This window comes from Dinoponera quadriceps, unplaced genomic scaffold (assembly GCF_001313825.1).
Source record: "Dinoponera quadriceps isolate SergipeBrazil2010 unplaced genomic scaffold, ASM131382v1 scaffold2305, whole genome shotgun sequence".
Taxonomy (NCBI): Eukaryota; Metazoa; Arthropoda; class Insecta; order Hymenoptera; family Formicidae; genus Dinoponera; species Dinoponera quadriceps.
The window spans coordinates 390,365-411,706 of NW_014556411.1; the positions used below are offsets into that span (position 1 = coordinate 390,365).

A 21,342-nucleotide genomic window follows, 5' to 3' on the forward strand; every position below is an offset into this window, starting at 1 on the left:
AGACACGGTAGTGTCACATGTCAAGTGCACACACAAAATCCATAACTTGCAATATTTTGACAATACTTAAATCGATGTGGTCTTCGTGAAAATTATTTTTACTTATTCGTAATTTCTTTATTTTTTGCGTAGTGTAATTTTCTGATATTTCCATTTTTACGGGAATCGATTTAACGGGAATCAACGGTGACGTTGGCACAAGGGTGCAACCGGTCGTCGGTTTCTACACAATTCATCGTTGCGATCATGACGCTCGGGATCGGAGAAGACCTGAAATTGACAGGACAATAGACAACGCGACGAGGACGTGTGAGACAAACAACGGAATCGCGACTCAACGATATTGGGGTCCACGTCAGTCTAACTCGAAAATCTAAAGTCCGCAATGACGGCGCCGGCGATCGGAATCGATCTGGGCACAACGTACTCCTGCGTCGGGGTCTTTCGACATGGCAAAGTGGAGATCATCGCCAACGATCAGGGTAATCGCACTACGCCGAGCTACATCGCGTTCACGGAGACCGAACGGCTAATCGGCGACGCGGCGAAGAATCAGGTGGCGATGAATCCCACGAATACAATTTTCGGTGAGTTTTGTACGGCCGTCCCTGCGCGATTTTACGTCGACTGGCTTCCTTCGCGAATTCCCAGACGCGCAGTTCCGATAGTCTTCGCGAGATTGGTTTTCGCGTGCAATCGCGGCGATAATCTCGATTTGAATTTTGACAGTCCAGCCGAAATCGCGCGATTTGGCAACGGTTACTCACAAACGCGGGCTCATTCCAGGGGTATACGGATTTTTAGTTTTGTTTCCACTCCAGCAGTTGCAGTATTCCCGTGTTTAGAGCGGCGAGAGAAGGTACGAGCGCCGGAACTCTCGGTGAAGTCGGTAATGCGCTCGTTTCGGCGCCGCCAAATCGACTCGCCCTCGAGAGAGAGAGAGAGATATCTATTGTCGCTCGTATACGTATCTAGAGGATATGTCCATGTCGGCCCACTATAACAGACCATGTTTATGACGTTGACAATAGCCGTAATCGCTTCCTTTTGGAACAGTTGTTCTAGCTGGACTCGCGTTCTCTTCTAATTAGTCGGCTACATCTCGACGCAATTTAATCGGCTATCTTTGCACGATAAAGTGATACGTTTAAAGAGTGCAAATTTCGTGACAATATTTATTGAAAATCTGTACGGCTCCATTAATTTTACCAATAGCAAGAAACTATAATTTGACATCCACTTAATATAATTTGACTCTCATTTAACAATTTGATATATATTCACGTTTAACGATTTACTAATATATATCTCGGAGAAGGATCGCGTTTGTTTAATTAAAATATCGAATATAGAAACTCCGATGTTCTATTGAACGCTATAAATTGTGTACTCCAGAACTAAAGTAGCGAATACGCGCAAATTTCCGAACGAGATCGTCTTGCAGATGCCAAGAGATTGATCGGCAGACGGTTCGACGATCCGTCGGTGCAATCCGACATGAAGCACTGGCCCTTCGCTGTCGTCGACGACAATGGCAAGCCGAAAATCCGACTGCGATATAAAGTGAGCGCATTAATTATATAAATAAATCGCAGTGAAAAGGCCGCTCCACTGAGATACGCTTAATGAAAGAGAAAAGAAAATAGCTGTCTGCGCGCGCGCGCGCGCGCGGAGAAGCGGGCCGGTCATACTGACTAAGCACGTTCCTTTCTTCATAAGTTTCATCCGGATAAATGTTTTTCATCCTCGTAGCGCTCCATTAATTACTCGTTGCGTATTATTACAAGGGGGAGGTGAAATCTTTCTTTCCCGAGGAGATCTCCTCGATGGTCCTGACCAAGATGAAGGAAACTGCGGAGGCTTACTTGGGCGCGAGCCTCACGAGCGCCGTGATCACGGTGCCGGCGTACTTCAACGACTCTCAACGTCAGGCTACCAAGGACGCGGGTACCATCGCCGGCCTGAACGTCCTAAGGATCATTAACGAGCCGACCGCAGCCGCCATCGCTTACGGGCTCGACAAAAAGGGTCGCGGTGAAAGGAACGTTCTGATCTTCGATCTCGGCGGCGGTACTTTCGACGTATCGATACTGACTATCGACGATGGTATATTTGAGGTAAAAGTCTGCGGTGGCTCGTGTGTCCCAATACGGCCGCACATTCGCGAGAATAAATGGCCTCCGCCGCGTCGGAGAGAATGACTTCTACGTTGGGGATTGTTTTATCATTATTTCCGACTAGTCGCGATTATTATCAGGGAATTTTTACAATAAGGAAATTCGACACAGTAAGTGTAATGGCATGCTATTTTTGGAAACTGTTGCCCCAGTTGAGACTTTTTGACGTACCTTCGATGATCTTGCGGATTCAACGCATTTGATCGATGGTATTTAATCGGTATCTGAAACGAAAGGTGAAATCGACGGCCGGTGATACCCATCTCGGCGGAGAGGACTTCGACAATCGTCTGGTCACATATTTCGCGCAAGAGTTCGCGAGGAAGTACAAGAAAGACCTGACGAAGAATAAGCGATCCCTTCGTCGGTTGAGAACCGCCTGCGAGCGTGCCAAGAGAACCCTGTCCTCGTCTACGCAGGCCAACCTCGAAATCGACGCTCTGCTCGACGGCGTCGATTTCTACACCTCCATCACGCGCGCTCGTTTCGAAGAACTGAACCAAGACCTCTTCAAGAACACCCTGGAGCCAGTGGAGAAGGCGCTGCGCGACGCTAAAATGGATAAATCAAACGTCCACGACATAGTGCTAGTCGGTGGTTCCACGAGAATACCGCGCATACAAAAGCTGCTGCAGGTATCGATTAATATTGCCCGATTAATTAATCGTAAATTACTTTTACTCTTATTATTACTTTAGTATCACTCAGCGTCTTGCACAAAACGTGAAAGAGGGGGTAAGCGGAAGGAAACGGTCTAACATGTTATTGTCAAGGTTAATCGCGCGAATTAACAATCGTTGACTGAATCTCCCGCGATAAGAGTCGAGATAATGTCGATACAGGTTCGGCGATAAAACGCGTTAAAATACGATTCAATTTCCATGCGCCGCCTCCTCCACCTCCTTCCTCCTCTGTCCTAACGCGGAGAAAAGTTGCGGGGGTGGAGCGCGCAGAGAAAACACGAGGGTTGTTCCCAGGTGTTCGTTACAGCATTAATGAGCTGAATGACAAAATCAACAGACACCCCTGCTGTTATTCCCACCGTGAAGGGAACGAATGTATTTTCGTTTCGCCTGCCGATATTCCGGAGATCGATAACGCTTAATTTTCGATGGACTCGCCCTCTCTTCCCCCTTCTCCCTCTATTTCAGGACTTTTTCAACGAAAAGGAGTTAAACAAATCCATAAACCCGGACGAGGCAGTGGCTTACGGCGCCGCGGTTCAAGCGGCTATCCTGCTGGGCGACAAGTCCGAAGCCGTGCAGGACTTGCTGCTGCTTGACGTGGCGCCTCTGTCGCTCGGCATCGAGACGGCCGGCGGTGTGATGACGGCTCTCATCAAACGCAACACGACGATCCCGACGAAGCAGATGCAGACGTTCACAACGTACTCCGACAATCAGCCGAGCGTGCTGATACAAGTTTACGAGGGGGAGAGGGCGATGACCAAGGACAACAACCTTTTAGGGAAGTTCGAACTTTTCGGCATTCCGCCAGCGCCGCGCGGCCTACCTCAGATCGAAGTAGGTTTCACGAAATATAACGGAGTCAGGCGATACCGGTTTTAGGGATGCACGAGATGCCGGGGGAAAAAAGGGGGAGACATTCCAGTTCTATTGATTCGAACGTTCCTGCGAAGCGGCTCCGCCTCGCTTCTGCCGATTCTTATTCAGTTTCTCGTAATAATCGTAAATTTTAATCGAATCACGAAGGAAAGTGCATCTAAAGATTGTTCCGAAGCCTGATATACTTGAAGCCGGCGTAGAAACAATACCGTTCGTCCGGAGCCGCGTCGAATTATATTATCGTAACCTTTCCCTGGGAGAAACATTATGTAAAATCCTCACGAAACAAACTTCGCTCGCTTCCGCGAAGTTTGAGTATTGAATACTGTAGTGCGATTAATTTATCTCCGAATGCTAACTCCGGAGGGTTGTTATATATCGGAGTATCGAGGCGGCGGCGAAGCGCTGTGTTTCAATCGAGGTAAATAATACACTGCTAAACGGCAGAATCGCATGGTGTTTCTTCGTATTCGGCGGCCGGCGTCGCCGTTTCGTTGTGCGCGAGGAGACAATTGCTTTCTTCGCGAGGATCCACGCCGCAGCGCCTTCCTTTGCCGCGGTTGACCACTTTAACGATCGCCGATCAGTAATTAAAAGAGGGAGCCTCCGGGGCTAAAACCGCTAATAAACGTTTCCGACGATCGACGTCGGAGATAAGAAAACAATCCTGCGAGGCAATAGGCCCGGAATGGACTGTACCGAGACACGAGTCCTGTAATAAAAAAGCAAGAAAAAAAGGAGAGAGATGGGGGTGAAAGAGGGGGAGGAGAGAGAAGGAAGAATCCTCGGGGGGCGAGGATGTATAGGTCGGCTCAAAGGATAAGAGCAGAGGCAGAGGGCGGCGATTCTCGTGTCTCGAGATTCCTTTTCTGCCCGTTGCCATCGGCGCACAAATCGGCTCTATTGGAATTGTCAGACCGTTCGGATAAGCATCCGGATACTGGTCGGCGAACGGAACGGAACCGAAGGGGAACGAAAGAAATCGAAAGCAGACGGCCGGCTAGGCCCGAAGGGGTGGGCGGTCGGAGGGAAAGAGAGAGAGGAAAGGGTGTCGCGATTTTTTTCCACGGAATTCCCTTCGGTCCCGCAGGTTACATTTGACGTTGACGCCAACGGCATTCTGAATGTCTCCGCGGTGGAGAAGTCGACGAACAAGGAGAACAAAATAACGATCACCAATGACAAGGGACGCCTTAGCAGGGAAGACATCGAGCGAATGGTGAACGAAGCGGAAAGATATCACGCGGAGGACGAGAAACAAAGGGAGAGGGTCGCGGCTAAGAACGACCTCGAGTCATATTGCTTTAACGTGAAGAGCGCGGTCGAGGAGGAGAAGGTCAAGGAGAGGATACCGGAGGCTGATCGAAAGCGCGCCGGCGAGAAGTGCAATGAGATTATCAAGTGGATGGACACTAACGCGCTGGCGGCGAAGGAGGAGTACCAGGCGAAGCTGCAGGAAGCCGAGAAGGTACTTCTATATTTTTTACCCGACAGCGCGCGCTCACACATATAGTAATGGTGCGCGTCCGAATGGGAAAGACACGGAAAGTGGAATGGCGTCGATGTGATTTTCTATGCATCGGGCTTACGTAGTGTCGCTTTCTCGGCGCTTTCACCGAAATACATTTGAATCATAGCGGAAAGATAAGTTTGATGAGACAAGTTTTATGCATTTAGATAGATGTGTAATTGTCGTTTTATGATATCCGAGACCGTCCAAAAGGATGAATTATACTTGTGGTTTCGTGAAAAGATCGATGAGAGTTGTTACTAATTTATAAATAATTTCCCTTCCAAATCTTCTTTTGCATGCGTTGCTTGTTCTGTGTATTTTTTCATTGTTCACACTGATGTCTTCTTTTATTAATGTACTCAATAAAGTTAATTAATAACTGCGAGCATTAATTAATTCAATGACGAATTGCCATGAATAATTGTTTTATATTTCGTTCTTGCCAAACGCTTATGCTATTGTGTTCAGCAAAGTGACTACAAAATGAATACATAGATTTCTTCCGGATAGATCATAATGTTTTTCAAACACAACGTAAATGTCTTTTTCGTAACCTTATTCTTATGGTTTTCCGTATAAAGTTGCAAGTGTACAGTTGGTGCGATATTTTACATTTGATGATACTTATTCTGCTGTCTACTATTACTAAAAAGTATCCTCGAGTTTCTATCTCTGTTTCTACCGATAACTGATAATTAAGCGACGCGTCGTGAAAATCGTTTAATATATGCACTGTATCATAACGAAAGGAATCATTTTCAGGTATGCAAGCCTATCATGACGAAGTTCTACGAATCCGCCGGTGCTGTACCGAGGTCTTCGCGATGCGGCGGGCAAACTGCTGCCGGTAACACCGGTCCGACCATCGAGGAAGTAGATTAATTGTGCGTTATGGACCACGAAGGCAGAATTAAAATACCATTAGTCGATAGTACAAATAATCTCCGATGTTATAGCCTAATGATTGACAAATATGTTCAATATTTATAAATTAATTCACTAAATTGTAGTTTTAATCGCTTTATAATGGAAGACAATGTAAGTAGAATTCTTTCGAAATAAAGAATCTCCAAAAGCTTTAGGATATAAATTCTTACATGATAGATTCGCTACTTGTTTAAATAAAACGTAGATTTTGACGTGAAAAAAATCTTAAGAGGCTGGAACGATCAAATGAAAGACGAATTATTGTTAAAAAGATTCGCGAAAATGTTTTTATGATTTCCAGTTATATTTAGCCGTGCGAGTCGCATAGGAGATGATTGACGCACGACTGAACATTAATAATTAAGTTTCTATCGTAACAGAGCACTTCCGATATTAATTCTAAGCTCATTCTTAGAATTGGCTTGTCTGGAATACCGTATCCTCGCTAGTGATACGAACGGGTGTCTCGTTGCAGAAAGATACACACATCTCGTTGAAATTCCAACGTGTTATTTATTGCAAGCAAGTTTGAGAAACGTAGTTACCGTAAATGATCTTGTAGTACATTTGCATGGGATAATATTATCAGACTAACAACGACCTAGCGTCGTCGCTTTTATAGGTGACGCGCGAGTTGTATGTGTAATTATTATGTTGCCGTCGCATCACGTAAAACCTATATACGTGGTAATATGTACACAGAGCGAGAATGTTAAATATTAATGTCCTTAAGTGGTAATGATAGCTTACGAATTAATGGAACGTTTCTTCTCGTAAAAAATAGATATCCAGAGCACCATGTTTTCGATTAATTTGTTATGTACAACAGCCGCGTCTTACCCACGGCGAACGGGCGCGAGGCGGCGATAAAAGGCTGACCATTTTGCATCCGACACCGTCGTCGCCGCCGCCGCGCGGTACAGCGCTGCTTGCGTTACAACATAGTGGCTGCTGCTGCTTCCGGTCGAACGGCAAGATCATTATACTATCCGCCGCAGCCGACTCGCGGACATCGAGAAACAAACGAGGAACAGAAACTGACTATTATGCCGCAAAATTTTATGCCCTGTACTCAGTCTTTCTCACGCGCGATCCTTGTTCATTGTGACAGTCCGGTCCCGGCTTGTGACACGCTCTCTCTCTCTCTCTCTCTCATTTCTCTTCATTATCCGCGACCCGAGTTACACCGTCTGAGATCAAAGCGCATTGATATTATCACGTTAATATCCTTTACGTAACGCGCACGAGACCGATGAACGAAACCGGATGTTCTTCGAGTCGCGCTCCTCTCATACGGGGGGGGGGGGNGCGGTCGGGATGGATTCCGTCTCGAGATCCTTGGATCCACGGTAAATGTCTCATTACCGAGCCCAAAGATTCGGAGGACCACCTCTCCTTCCGTGTGATTTCGCATGTTTCATCTCTTCTCCGCCCTCGGTAGAGTAGCGACGAGCGGGGAGGGGGCAGTCGGCAGCAGAGAAGACGCGTGGGGATTACAAACAGGGACGTAGAAACGGGACGGCGGAACATTGAGACGAGATATGAGAATTTATCGAAATGACCGTGGCATAAAATTTCTCGCTGGACCACCATGGAGGCTCGAAATACGACGCGCGCGATATCACGTTACTTTCGAGAGTCCTTGGTGGGGTCGTACAGAGTAAATAAGATCACAAGCGTCATAGGGGTCTACGAGGACCCCCGGGGGTTAGAACAATACGTAAAAATAGTACTTCGTTGTACAAGTGTTTGCGCATATGCGCGCGCATGGGTGTATATAAGTACGCATGTGTACGTGTTTCACGTGTCAGGAGTAGTGTGAGTGTGTATGTGTGTATGCGCTTTAACCTACTTATTACTATATACAAATACAAGTTGCCCGCAACGCTCGGTGATTCAGGCGCCGCGCGCAGAGAACGTGAACTCCTCTTTACTCTCGTATCACATGTCGTAAATAAGAAGGCACCACGTAGTAATTCTAAATCGACCATCCGGTGATTCGTACGCCGCGAACAACGAATTATTCAGCTGGGTATACATTGAGCGTACGACCAAGGGACGAACAGCGAACTTGAACAACTTTCGTTGTTGCAATTTGGGAAATGCGTACGCCACAACGAATCCAAACTGAAGGTTTTCCGGGCCGATTTGCTCATAAGGTGGCTCGTCGGAAAAAGTTCGCGCGCGTTTAGACGCAAATATACACGTTCATATTACACGTTCGCTCGTTCGTTCGTTGTTCGTTCATGGCTCTCAGTGTATACTCACTGTGAATCGGTACAGTGTGCATTTTCCGAGCCCTCGGTGGCATCTTTACGCGCTTCCTTCGCGCAGAGCTCGTCTGAACTCGCAACTCGCGATTGTCAGTTAATCGCGCACCTCCGAGCGTCCGTAATCGTGCACGATCGTGGACGAATGTTGCATCGGAGCATTACTTACACCGCACCGCGTCATCGGCGCGCTTCTGGATACAAATCGCGCGCAAAGCTTAGACTCGAAATACATAAGATACGCGTGTTTCCTTTTCTAATGAATATATTAAAATTTTGACACTTCGCCGAGATATATATCCTTAATATCGCTCGACACGTTTCCAATTGTCGAGCATCGTTTTACTCGATAATTATCAACGTTGATCGGTACACGAAGGATAGTACAGATATGTGTATACATGAGAGTCGTATATTACTCCTCGCACAACGTCATGAAACCTGGATAACGATTCGTCGTCTTCGTCTTTTGGTTACGCGCGCGTTCCGTCTTTTTCCAGACTTTCTAAAGACTACGCATCGTACCTGGTAATTTGTATTTACAGACGCATCTCTGTGCTACGACAAAAAAAAGGTACAATTTCGGTCTTCTTCCAAAAACAAAGTCCGGAAGCGTAAAGGATACATTCTTAGTCTTCAATCGTCTGATATCGCAGTGCCTCGTGATATTCTCCTTAGTCGCGCGATATGTCGGCGAAATATTGCGCTCTTCATGGTTCACTGGGGGAACACGAGAAAATCGACGCAAGCTTAACAAAGACTAGGCACTTAAGGCTTCGGGATCACACTTGGCTCGTGAGGACATTGGGTTCAACCTGCGACTTGTGATTTCACATTATACGCAAAGAAAATTCCGATCACCCTTCGTGTGCACCAAATTCACTCAACGTTTGCGTTCTTTTTGTCTTTCTTTTAATAGCGTTATCTGTCACTTTAAATAACAATGTCTTTAATCTTGTTTTAATACAGAAATTTACACGCTCTAATATAAATTTATCGTAAAAAATGTATACCGTAAAAATGAATCTCAAAGAAACGCATCTAAAATATTTAATCAATTTCGAATATAATTTTCGTCTGACATAAATACAGAAACGCTTCGAAAATACGGTCGTTCAGAACCCAACAGTTATGTATAAAAGAAAAATGTAAGCATATGCTCATAATACTTGGTTGTAATGCAATATTTGCCATTTGCAGCTGCGCGTGCTCAGAAATCCCGGGATTTTCAATACTGGGCCAGGCTTGGAACAAAGTGTACCTACGCGTGTCCCCGTAATTTTTCATCCCTATTAACCTACGCTTTCGAGTCGGTTTCGGCTCGTTATGCGAAACTTCTTCATTGTTCACGCTTGAAGATGCACGGTTATACACGAATTGATTTCATAATAACTTAGCGTGTAAGTCCATCGTTACGACTAGTCGATTGCCTCTTTCAACGCGGCTAATTGCTCCTCGCCTAGTTTCACCTTGTCCTGTATCTCGCGACCGTCCATTATCAGTTTCGCCTTCATGTTGATAAAATGCTGGTAATCGGCAAACTCCTCCTGATTCAGGTACTTCGCTAAGATCGCCGACACGTTCACGCTGCGCTTGTCTATGTTACTTTTCAGAGTCTTCGCTTCTTCCAATTGATCCATTAGCTTGTCCCGTTTGCTCTCCAGAATTTTCTGCAAGTAAGATCGAGAGAAAAGATCAATAAACCGCCGTGTATTCATAAAATTTACGTAAAGTCGCGCGTATCCTCCCAAAGAAGAGACAAACCACATAGGGATATTAGCTGATTGTTATACAAGTGTAACGAAATTAATGAAGATTAATCAAGTCCAAGATGATAATCAAGCGGTGAATACTACTCGTATAATAACACGACATTACGGTTTACAGAGAAGAGGTAATTTGAAATAATCACGTATCTCCTTGGAGTCCTACGCAAGCTACGGATGACACACGAAGGACGGAAGAACGATCGAGCCGGGGCAAACAAGGAAACGGGAGGTTACAATACTTACTCTCTCCGCGTGGTCGGCCGGCATTCCATAAAGGGCGTTCTCAGCGCGAGCCAACCTGCCGCTGAGACCGAGGAGAAGGCTCGTAATCTTGCCGACTTCCTCTACATGAAGCCGATACTTGGACGCTTCCGGCGGACGAGCCACGGCGGAAACGCGCGCGGAGACTCGCGCACCCAGAGCCTCGTTTACATCGCCCTCTTCCCTTACAGCCTCCTGCTCGGCCCTGAGGACCACCAGTTTCTTGTCGAGCCGCATCATCAGTTCCTCCTGAAAGACCATTTCGGTACATGCGATATTTTGCGACGGTCGAGCCTCTCGAACAAGAAGGGAATAGCCGATCAGCCGAGATAACGATTCGCCACGTGGGAAACCGATTAGGTAACACGGGTCTGGGCTGCAGCGGTACGCGATAACACAGAGTCCCGAAGTGCGGTAATTACACTTTTACATAAGACTCGATCATGCCACGCAGGCCGGCCCGGGAATGATACTTATTATCGTCCTTATCCGCGAGCGATCGGGTAATAACGATCGCCGGCCCGCGAACCGCGTGCCGATCGAATTTAGTCGCGGGCAGACGCGCGCTCGGCGGAGTTAATTATAGAACGCTCTGTAACGCGTTCAATTATACCCCCGCGTTCCGCGCGCGCGCGGCTACCAGTCGTACCTTTTTTTGCCTAAGGTCAAGGCTGTTCGTCGGTACAACCGCCGGCGCATCCTCCTGACGTGTTAATCCCTCCACCGTGACGTCCCGCGAGTATCTCGTCAGGAACCTGGCCTTTCCCTCGGACGTCGTGAAGTAAGCCGAAGTGGGGGACAGGGGGCTAGTAGGATCAGCCGACAGTGGCGTGACGGGAGCCGAAGGTATCGTTTCGTGCCTGAAAGAAATTCATCGCGATGATTACACCTCCGGCCGGTTAATGCCGCCTAAGCGTCCCTGCCCCCTTCCTTTCCTCATCGCCGTTCAGTCACTCCCCGTTTCACAGCATCGATGCAAAAATTCTTCTATAATCGTTGCGAGAAGGCAGGAATTGCGTCAATGAGTGTGAGTCACGATTGAATTAATCCCGACGTTTTTAGAGAGACGGAGGAAAGAGAGGCCGGAATGATTCGTGAGCGGATATGAAGGAATCTTCCTCAGCGCGGAATTCGCAGCTTGTATTCGCAACTCGAGATGAGTAACGAGGCTGGTAATACTTGGTAAGTCCCCGAGCACGCGGATGGAAGGAAGGTCGCGGCGGCTCAACGGGATGTTTGTTCCTGTCGATTATCACCACTCGCACGATGATAACGTGCGCGATCTCGCGCATCTAGGCGAGTCTATTGAAGAGGAGAAAGCGATAAAGAGAGGAAAGTGAGCTATCATCATTCCGGAGTGTGCACGCTAGTTAAAAAATTCTTCCATTGCGTGGACCGCCGAGAGTTATGTTCGAAATCAATTAGAAACGAAGTACCACACGGTCGAGAAAAAGAGAGAGAGAGAGAGAGAGACGGAAGCGAGCGTACTTTTCATTATTTAATCGTTTCTTTTATCACCATTCGCATACACTACATGTATGTCCGTGCCTGTGCGGAATTGTTGCGATTTGATCGCTGCTCAAAATCGCTTTCGAAAGCGTTCGTCTTTACCTCCACCTCCCGTAAAATATGATAGAAAGTTCGCGGCATTGGTAAAACTAATTTGACATAATACGCCGTTCTTCCGTTATCGATTTTGCTGAGCGATCGTTCCCGTCACCGACGGGGATTTTACCGCGTCATTGGGCACACACTTCGTCCGACACGTGAAATTTTAATTTACGATCGCAAGCTGTTATGTGGCACACAGAACTTCCGATGGATGTACGTCTGTCCGTCCGTCCGTCGTCTACGACCGTACGAAATAAAAACGGGAGATCGTATCTACTTTTCTGGAGGCCCCGTTTCCATTTCCCCTTTCGACTTGCTGTCGAGTACGGCGCGCACTCTGCTAGTATACGATGTGTCACTTTCAGCCATACGTCGGAGACTGGCAAATAATATGATGCGTAGAGAACGAGCACTGAGTAGTTGGTCTTGACAATATCATTTATGGCGGATTACGCAACGCTCTCGATGCTTTGGTACTTTCTCCTTGAGTGTGCCGGGAGAAGTATTGTCCCGATGTGCCGCGAGACAGACGGAATCGACGGAAGAGAGAAGAATCGTCTACACCGAGCGTAAAATACATCGAACGTGCCGGTACGAGAGACGACGAGAGACAAAACAATATCCATCAATATTGAAAAAGCACGCGCGTCGAAGACGAGCGAGATTTCAATCTTTCGCGGTGCACGATGCAAGCTTCGTACGTAAGATAAGTTTGAAGCTCAAAAGGAAACAGTCGTGAACACACGGAGGAAAAGTTTCTTTTGGATTTAATATACGTGTTTGTTTGATTTGGGTTTGTTTAATATGAACAACACAATTTAATATCAAATTTAATTTATCGTTTGAATGAAAATATTGGTCTTTCGTTAAAATAAACTATGTTGTACTTAAAGGAAATAATGTTTGATTTTTAATAAAAGAAAAATTTATTTCATTATATTAAATATTGTTCCACTGAAACACGCTAAAAGAGAAGTTCTTTAATATTCGTCTAATATAACGTTACTTCATTCAAATAATTAATTATTATTCGTGATAACCATTCTAATATATGAGTGAAAACATAAAACCAGGACAAGAGCTTGTAAGCTCTTACTTTTAAATATTTATACTTAAATGAGCTTCTCTTCTTTGGGAAATATACAAAAATATATTATTTGACGTAAAGATATTCATTGCTTGAGAAATCAAATATTCGTTTGTTTGCTCCATTCCAAGAGACAAATTTGTTTCGATCGAAGAAATTTTATTAGATCCAAAGCAATCTTATTTTCTGTACACGAGAGCGGGGAGGCGAGTCGCGAAGAAGAAACGTCAGTCGGCGGATTCGCCGCTTGTTTGTTCGCGCGACACGTTCCTGGCGTCTGTCGACGATCCGTCGAATCACGGCGCTTATCGCCTCGCTAAAAAGAGATAATTAAATCTCGGTAATCTCTCGGAGGCTCGTTAACGATGCATCCGCCAGGAACTTCGCCGTTTACACCCACGTGAACGACACACGCAATGAAGAACTGGTACGTGCGTCTCGTTTGGAACGAGATATCTTCGGACGCGTGTCACTTTTCTTTTTGTTCTCTTTTTTTCATTCGTCTCCTTCCCTCCCCCCTCCCCCCTCCCCGGATATCGCGCGTACGATAAACACGCGTATATTCGGCGGCTTTTCGACAAAAAAGACGAAGAAGAATCCTCGAAGGATTCACGCGCGGCGACCACACACGGAGCGATGCGAACGCGCGTGAGATCTCGTGGGATCGGGAAGAGATTGAAATAAGAGTCGCGCGCGCGTACGAGACTTTAACGGAAAAAGAAGCTTCGCGTGGCCGTTCATTAAAATTACAAGGTGTCTTCGGGATACAACGCGGGCCAATTAAGTCGGGCGAGGCGAATCGCGGATTTGCACTTGTAATGAGCCCCCTTCGTATTTCGAGACATGCGACTTGATTAATAGCACATAATCCGCGCGCGCTCGCGAGCTGAAAACTATCAATTATCACGTTTGGTCTATATTTACGGCGGGGGCCTTATCTGCCTCGGCAACGTAACAGCAATCTCGGCCCGGCCCTTCGCACAGTCGGATGAAGACAAGGCGCCCGCGCGCGCGATATCGGAGCGCCAGCCGGCTCATAAATACGCTCTAATTAAGCGGGCTTCGATTCGAAAAACCTACTTTTTATCGTCCGCATCCGCGTCCTCGCCGCAGGAGGCCGTTGACTCCTCCAGGGAGAGCCGTCGCCTCGGTCGTGGCTGCAAGGTCGCCTCCACCCTGAACAGGCCGGAAACGTAGTCGGTGGGTTTCTTGTGCTCCGGCGCTGGGACTGATAAGAAAGGAACGAAAAACGAATAAATCAAACTACATCATCAGGTGCTCCTTCGGCGAGCGCGCGTGCGCGCGCTTCGTTTCACGCTCGAGGGAGCTCCGCGCCCCATGGAAGCCATAATGCGACAGGGGATTGCATCGAATATCGCGGCACCGGCGAGAGCGTATAATTGAATAACGCAGTCGTATGGTTGATTAAATTAGCGCTTATTAAAATGAAGGGTCGTCGCTCCCGAACGACACACCCGTGTGTCCCGGATGATAATTGCGCGCGTGCGCGCACGTACGTCGCGCACGCACACGTTCACACGCACCGTAAGGCGAGCGTGCGACGACGCGCGAATGCGACACCGCGGCTAGACAGATCGTAAATATGTCAGCGCGAGTTCCGCGGTGAAAAAATTGAATAACTTATCTAATTGTGTATCAAGTACATTGACGTTTATTAACGATACGGCGGGACGGATGGCGAAACCGTCGTACGAATGATACTCGCCCTCGGTCATTACTCATGCAATTGAGACAGTACGATAAAGATCGGGACTCACCGAGTATAGGCACCAGCTTGTCGTTGGGGCTGAGTTGACTGGCCAAGTCTCTGCTGAGCTCCTCGCACTCGATTTCCTCCGGCAATTTTTTCCTCGACTCGGGAAACGGCCTGGGCGATTTGCAGTCCCGCTCCGTGTCCTCCAAGGTGTCGGTCTGCGAGGCGGCGTCGCTGGTAGCAGCGTTCACCCGCAGCACGACCTCCGTGCGCTGCACCAACGTCAGCCCCTCGATGCCCGGCTGGGGCGACACGCAGAGCGACGAGGTCGGCGACAGTTTGTCCTCCTCGTCCACCGGCGAGTTCGGCGGCGAGGATGAGGCTTTCGAGACGCTCGAGATGGAGGAAGCGGGCGACCTGCCGCCGCCGACCGAGCGGAACTTGGAGGACGGCTTTTCCGCTTCGGGGCTCGTCTGACTCATCGTCACCCGGCTCGGCGAGTTGGATCTGTTCCAAGAACCCGTGTTGTCCGTCTGAGTCGGGCTGGAGACCTTCCTGTTGCACTCGATTCGCGCCTCGTTCCTCGTTAGAGAGTCCGGGGAGTTCTTCGGCGGCGATCTGGACAGCAAGGTGCGCGGCGATACGCGAGCGTCGACCGATCTCCCCGAGGACGAGGAGCTCGAGCAGCTTCCCGATCGTCTCGGAATAGCTCCTCGCGGGCTCGGGCTCTCGACGTTGTCCGGCGAACGCGGCGGCGAGCTCGTCGGAGGTGGTGGTCTCTCGGGGAAGATCGTACCTTCTATCGAGCTCTGCGTCTCGGCCCGCGACCAACCGTTGTCGTAAGCCGCCATCATCGTCGTCGTCGCGATCGATGACGTCGTGGTGCTCATCGAGTACGTGGATATCGTGCTGCCCGACGTCGTCGTGCCGCGTTCTGTCCTCTTCTCGTTCCGGCGATTCAGCAATTCGATGTTCTGCGAGGTCATCTCGATCGTGGCGCTCCTCTCGCGGAAGAAGTCGTCGCCGGTGAGCGGGCCGCCGATTTCGCGCAGCTGCTTCTGGAAGCAACCGTTCGAGCCTCGTGAATCGGGAGGGGAGTAGCGGTAGGGCGACAAAGCGTGAAATTGAGCGATTAAAAAGTTATCAACTATCGGCCAGAATGTATCGTTTGAAACGCGGTACGTCGGAGCGGCGGAACAACAACGACGAGAGGTGAACGGCGGAGTGAAGTTCTGAACGGGTCACACGAGCTCGGTGAGAAGCCCGAATGTTACAGAGGCGTGAACTGAATCCGCCACGTCCTTGACATTGCTATATTTGTAGACGCGAAAATAGGTGGACCGCGGAGGCGCGAAAAACACGCAAATATCGCTATTACGCGAAGGTAAATATCCGGAGATAATCTCACCTCTCTATTTTGAGATAGGGGCTCGCAGCTCGCTGCCAACTTCCGACGTTCCCGCTCCAGCTGCCGGTTTCTGTCGTTAAGGACCTCCACGCTCTGCGGCGATAGTCGCTCCCTGCGTTGCTCGTACTCGTGTCTCTTCTCCGTATGCCTCTTCTCTTGGTAATGATGATGATGGTGATGCTGATGACGGTCTTCGAGGTTGTCGTTGTTGTTGTTTTCGCTATTGGCGCGGGATCTCGCCTCGCTGGCCTGGAGCTTTTTGCTAAGTTCGTGCGACAGCTTATTGACCACCTCCGCCGAATGTTGCTGCTGTTGCTGCTGCGGTTGCTGCTGTTGGGAGGGTCTCTCGTCCAAACGATGATGAAGAGCGTCCACACTGTGCGACTTGGACAAGTCGGAGTGCTGCTGTTGATGATGATTGTTGTGATGATGATGGTGCTGTTGCTGCTGCAACGGATGATGCGGCGTCACCCGCAATAGCACAGGGTCGTCGTGGTCCCTAGGAGGCGGCCAATCGTCCAGTCGAGAGGTCGGCGACATCGTTCTCTTGTAGCTACCCTCGCTATCAGGAGCGCCGCGCTCTCGTCTGTAAGCCAAGTAGGAAGCCTTGGATTGGCTTCTGGAACCAAAATCAATTTCCACGTACAGGTATATGTATGACAGCAAGAAGTCCGCGTCGTATAATTCAAATTCCTTTTTACTTGTACAATATCTAATAATACTAATAAAAGGATAACTATTAAAATATTAAATTGATTAAAATATTAAAAATTACTAATAAAAAATAACCATGAGGATAAAGGAATATATTCGACGATCATTTCATTCAAATTGGCAGGCTAATTCATATTTTCTAACGAGTGCTTTCATTCCGACAGAAACGTTAGGCGATGCGTCGAGACACGATTTATCGAATTCCCATTTTACTTCGACAGACACGTAAGTTAGCCAAATTGCTGTAAGTTCATCGTTGGGGAAATTTATTGACATGTTGGCCCATGTACCCGTCTGCGGCTGGCCGGCTTTGATTTCGTCGTAATCCGAAATACGCCGACGCATTTCGTAAGAAAACGACGAAACGGTCTTCACGTTTTATACGACCGATTCTCATGCCCAGTCGTATTTAAAGCGGGAACGTCTCCGACGCATACCGGACACGCGTATACATATGACGTGGCGGCTAAATGGTATCACGTACGCCTACAATCTTTTTTAAAATGTTAGGCACGCCGGGGACTAGGGAAAATCATTACGCATATTTTCGGAATAATAATAAGTTGAACATGCGTGTAAGTGAAATGTTAAATCGATCGTGAGCAAAATATTAAGCGAGCGATATTTCGAGCATTTCCTACGATTATGTAATCATACATAACCAACGTCGCAACACGGTGAAAAAGTCCGACGGTTATTTCGTAACTATAGCTGTTGCATACTTTCACCGTTTGTTCGGTTTGTTAATTAACTCAGTGAAAAAATCTGTCTGTTATACATCTGCGATTCAAAGTATGTGAATGAAGGCGGGTGAACATAAAGGCTCGAAGAGAATCGCGAGAGACGTTCGACGCAATAAGTGTATCATCGTCCGCGCGGATTCACGTAATTACAATAACTCATTCACAATGCGAGGCGCACGGCAAATTGGATTGTCCGTTGACTGAAGTCATAGTTATTATGTGCGTTACGCGTGAAACTCGTAGAACTAGTCGGTGATAAGAGAGCACCGTTTAATCGGGACCGGATGCGGTCATCAACGTGTCGCATGAATTTTAATTCCTCGGCGTGCCTTTACGGTTCTACTGGTTTCTCACGAGATCGCCTATCTCTTTCACAAGAATGTTCGTAAGAATTCCCGGAATACTACGAGACGGTCGTACGCTTTACACGCGAGTATATTATCGTCCCGACAGCGTACCCTCGCATCAATAGTGCGATTTCGAGACGTAAAGGTGCTTTTTACACTAGGAATATTGATACTCGCCATCATTTCTGCCATTTGCGCGACCCCCGCAAGAACCGGTTCACAATCAGGCCGGTCGTACCGATTCTCTCTCTCTCTCTCTCTCCCTCTTCGAGACGCAACAATATCCATATAACAAAATGCGTCGCGATGCCGTAATATAAAGAGCGCTCTTTCGAGCGGATCTGTTTTCCTGTTTCGCGTTGTGTAAGTAGAAGTTACGGGCACGCGAGACACGATCTACCTGAGCGAGCGAGCGTTCCTGCCGCGGAAGATAGAGATCACCGGAGCGAGACTAACATTCGCAGCACTGACATCGCCGCGTCGTTCCGACATTTATCATTTATCGAGCGCACTCGCGAGGGTCCTTCGGCCGACTTAATCCAAAGCGCGCGAGCCCTCGTAGCCGCGTCGATTTTTCTTCTTTAATCGGATCATGAGCTGACATTGAAATGCCGTTGCTGTCACAATATCCTCGTTACATGCATTGTGCCGGATTTAAGTCCGTCCGTATTTATGACAACGTATGTAACGCGTAATGCGACCGATGTCGGACTCGGTCCGTGAGTTTACGAGTCGCGCGTCGCTAAAACGTCGAAATTATTATTATTCCCGAGCGACGGATCCGTACGTTCGGGGCTCGCCGCTGTCTCGATGGGGGGAAAAAAGTGACGCGGTAATCTGCCATTAATAATCGTTGCATTAATCTTCTTATTTTTCGAGCGGTTGGACGGAACACGACGGAACGTAGCGAGATTCATCTTGCTTTCATCCTCGCGACGATCGTCGCGCGATGGCTCTCGCGCGAACTTGTTCCGGCTTACTTCGCCGGTCTGAATTCTTTCGGGTCGCGCGCGTATTCACGTGGACGAAAAGAAAGAAAGTTCTCGCCGCGATGAAATGACTCAATGAGGAGGGCAGAAAGTAAAATTTGCGTCCGAATTCTAATCACGCGAGGGACCCGTTTCGAGGCCGTTCTCCGGCACGTATTCCCGACGTGATAAAGAATCCGTTCCACGTATAGTACAAGTTTTCCTGTACGCGACATTGCGATGCAAAGTCGTGTGATTTATAAACAGTGTGATTTAATTATACATTAATTATACCTATTTTTTCGTTCCATCTGAAAATTCGAACTGATAACTAAATTTCAGTTGTACCGTTTCAGTTGGACAGCTAATTCCTTTCTTCCGTGTCATCATAATCTTAAACTGCAATGCGCAAGTTCTTCAATGTTATCCTCATCTCACTCTTGGTTCTCTATTATATCGTTATTTAGTGATACATCACTGTGTATTATCAATAATTAGTGTTTCATCATTACATTTTTCTCTTATTATTCATGCACTTTTCTTTACGACAGCTGTCTGTACTTTTATAATGTATTAATAGTTGTTCTTACAGAATTTATCCTGGAGTGTAGCAAAGTTGATTCTATTCTATTCTATTCTCTCTTTTAACCACTGGTTTCAGAGTTTCTAGTAAGACATAAATCCCAACGCTGATGATCAGTGCGATACGAATATGCAAGTTTAATGTAGCTTTCGTATTATGTGATATTCAGTTGTTTAATCGGATGATTAGTTAATACGGATAGCACAGTACGGATGAAATCTGATTCGGTAACTGCCGGAGCAAGTAAATATTCAAGAAAATATGTGCTGGTGAACTGAGTCGTGGGAGCACGTGTGCGTACCACGTGGCCGCCAAACGAAGGCTCCCCCGCAAAATAAAAGGAGGGGAATTTGATCGCAAGGGAACTTTCTCGAAATTCGATTCGAACGAACTGGGAACTCCGTCAACGTCACGGACATTCCCGCGCCGCGCGGTTCCCGAGATAAACGGCGCGATACCAAACGCGTCATTCGCAGAAACAAACGCATTATGTAAGTGGATATACTTGCCGTATAAATGTGAGTATAGGCGATTGCGCGAGGCAACCGCGGGTATATAAAAGTGACTATTACACGGCATCGCGATTTCCCTCTGCGCGGCCGTCCGCCGCCGTAATTTACGATAACGCGCGCAAATAACGCAACTACGAATATTAATGCCACTTCATCGGCGCGATGCCTTTACGAGGCAGGAGATAGCCGGCGAATCGATTTGAAAAACACATCTCGCGAGTGAAAGAGCGCGCGCGCGGCCTTTCGCCGCGGTACGTACGCGGCGGTTTTAAGCCGTCGGCGGGGTAACGAGGCCCGTTCGTAAAATAAGTAACGATCCTGTTCGACGAAGAGCGACGAGTAGGGCGCACGAACACGGTCTCTTAAAAGTTACATCGAATAACGACCGTACGTAACTGCGTACACGCACCGGGCTCTCCTTTCACGACACGCGGCTCCTCTTTCTTTCGCGACCGAGAGAGATAGTTATCGGCCGAGATAACACGCGCACAAAGAACGAAGGAGGAAGACAAACGCGCGTGTCGCGAATATAAGCTCGCGCGGATGAGCGGTAATTTTCGCCCGGCCGCGCGACTTCCGCGAGAATAAAAATGACTGTACACGCGGCGGTCCCGCGACTTCTTCTCCTCGTCGGGAGAGCGAGAAAATATCGCCCATCTCCCCCCTTCCCGTGCCGGCTCTATCGAAGACCCATGGCGCATTTAACAGCGCGGCTAGATAAATGAGCGGTATCAGCGACGAGTTTTCACGCGCGAACGATAGCGTTTGATGGAAGAGCTATCGGACGCGCAATAAAATGGGGCGCACTTTTGCGAGGAGCGAGCGCGCCTAACGACGTCGCGGGAACGAGTAATTTATTACCGGGATTAATACCGGCTGACCGGTAGCCACTTTACGTACTAGTATATCACGATAATTGATAGCCGTGATGTATTCGCCGTGGTAGCCGGTGCCCGTTGCGGTCTTCGTATCACGACGCACCGACGACGACTTTGCACACCGGATAACTCCGGTGAGGTGTTTTGTTGTCGATAGAGTCACCGTTCCGAGAGGAGTCGATAAGAACTGTCTCTGCCAGCCGATCGAATGTCTTGAGGGGGGAGGGGGTAGTCGCAAAGAGCTATCGTTTAAAAATATACCCGCTAAGAGGGTTCTACACGGAGCGCGCGATAA

General features: G+C 48.0%; 2 protein-coding genes across 3 annotated transcripts in view; one reads left to right on the top strand and one right to left on the bottom strand.

The window, feature by feature from the left end:
- The first annotated feature begins 385 nt into the window (after nucleotides 1–385).
- Nucleotides 386–6,245, top strand: LOC106747329 (heat shock 70 kDa protein cognate 4-like). Its single transcript, XM_014624738.1, has 7 exons — nucleotides 386–587; nucleotides 1,445–1,563; nucleotides 1,788–2,117; nucleotides 2,414–2,812; nucleotides 3,329–3,700; nucleotides 4,833–5,210; nucleotides 6,018–6,245. The coding sequence occupies exons 1-7, from the start codon at nucleotides 386–388 to the stop codon at nucleotides 6,135–6,137; spliced, it is 1,920 nt and encodes a 639-aa protein (XP_014480224.1). The 3' UTR covers nucleotides 6,138–6,245.
- Nucleotides 6,246–6,675: 430 nt separating this feature from the next.
- The window catches only part of LOC106747330 (protein Shroom), a 49,999-nt gene continuing 35,332 nt past the window's right edge, over nucleotides 6,676–21,342 (bottom strand). The window contains exons 6-11 of one of the 2 annotated variants that reach the window (XM_014624739.1): nucleotides 16,303–16,921; nucleotides 14,959–15,949; nucleotides 14,261–14,408; nucleotides 11,132–11,342; nucleotides 10,465–10,731; nucleotides 6,676–10,122 (exon numbers count right to left, since the gene is read on the bottom strand). In XM_014624739.1, coding sequence (XP_014480225.1) covers nucleotides 9,871–10,122; nucleotides 10,465–10,731; nucleotides 11,132–11,342; nucleotides 14,261–14,408; nucleotides 14,959–15,949; nucleotides 16,303–16,921 — 2,488 coding nt within the window. In that variant the 3' untranslated portion in view covers nucleotides 6,676–9,870. Of the gene's footprint in view, nucleotides 10,123–10,464; nucleotides 10,732–11,131; nucleotides 11,343–14,260; nucleotides 14,409–14,958; nucleotides 15,953–16,302; nucleotides 16,922–21,342 lie in introns of both variants that reach the window. The other variant, XM_014624740.1, reaches the window with a different exon arrangement.

Coding starts and splice junctions, on each gene's coding strand:
- LOC106747329 (XM_014624738.1), top strand. CDS start 386: ATGACGGCGCCGGCGATCGGAATCGATCTGGGCACAACGTACTCCTGC. Junction 1,564..1,787: donor AAATCCGACTGCGATATAAA/GTGAGCGCATTA, acceptor TATTATTACAAG/GGGGAGGTGAAATCTTTCTT. Junction 2,813..3,328: donor GCATACAAAAGCTGCTGCAG/GTATCGATTAAT, acceptor CCTCTATTTCAG/GACTTTTTCAACGAAAAGGA.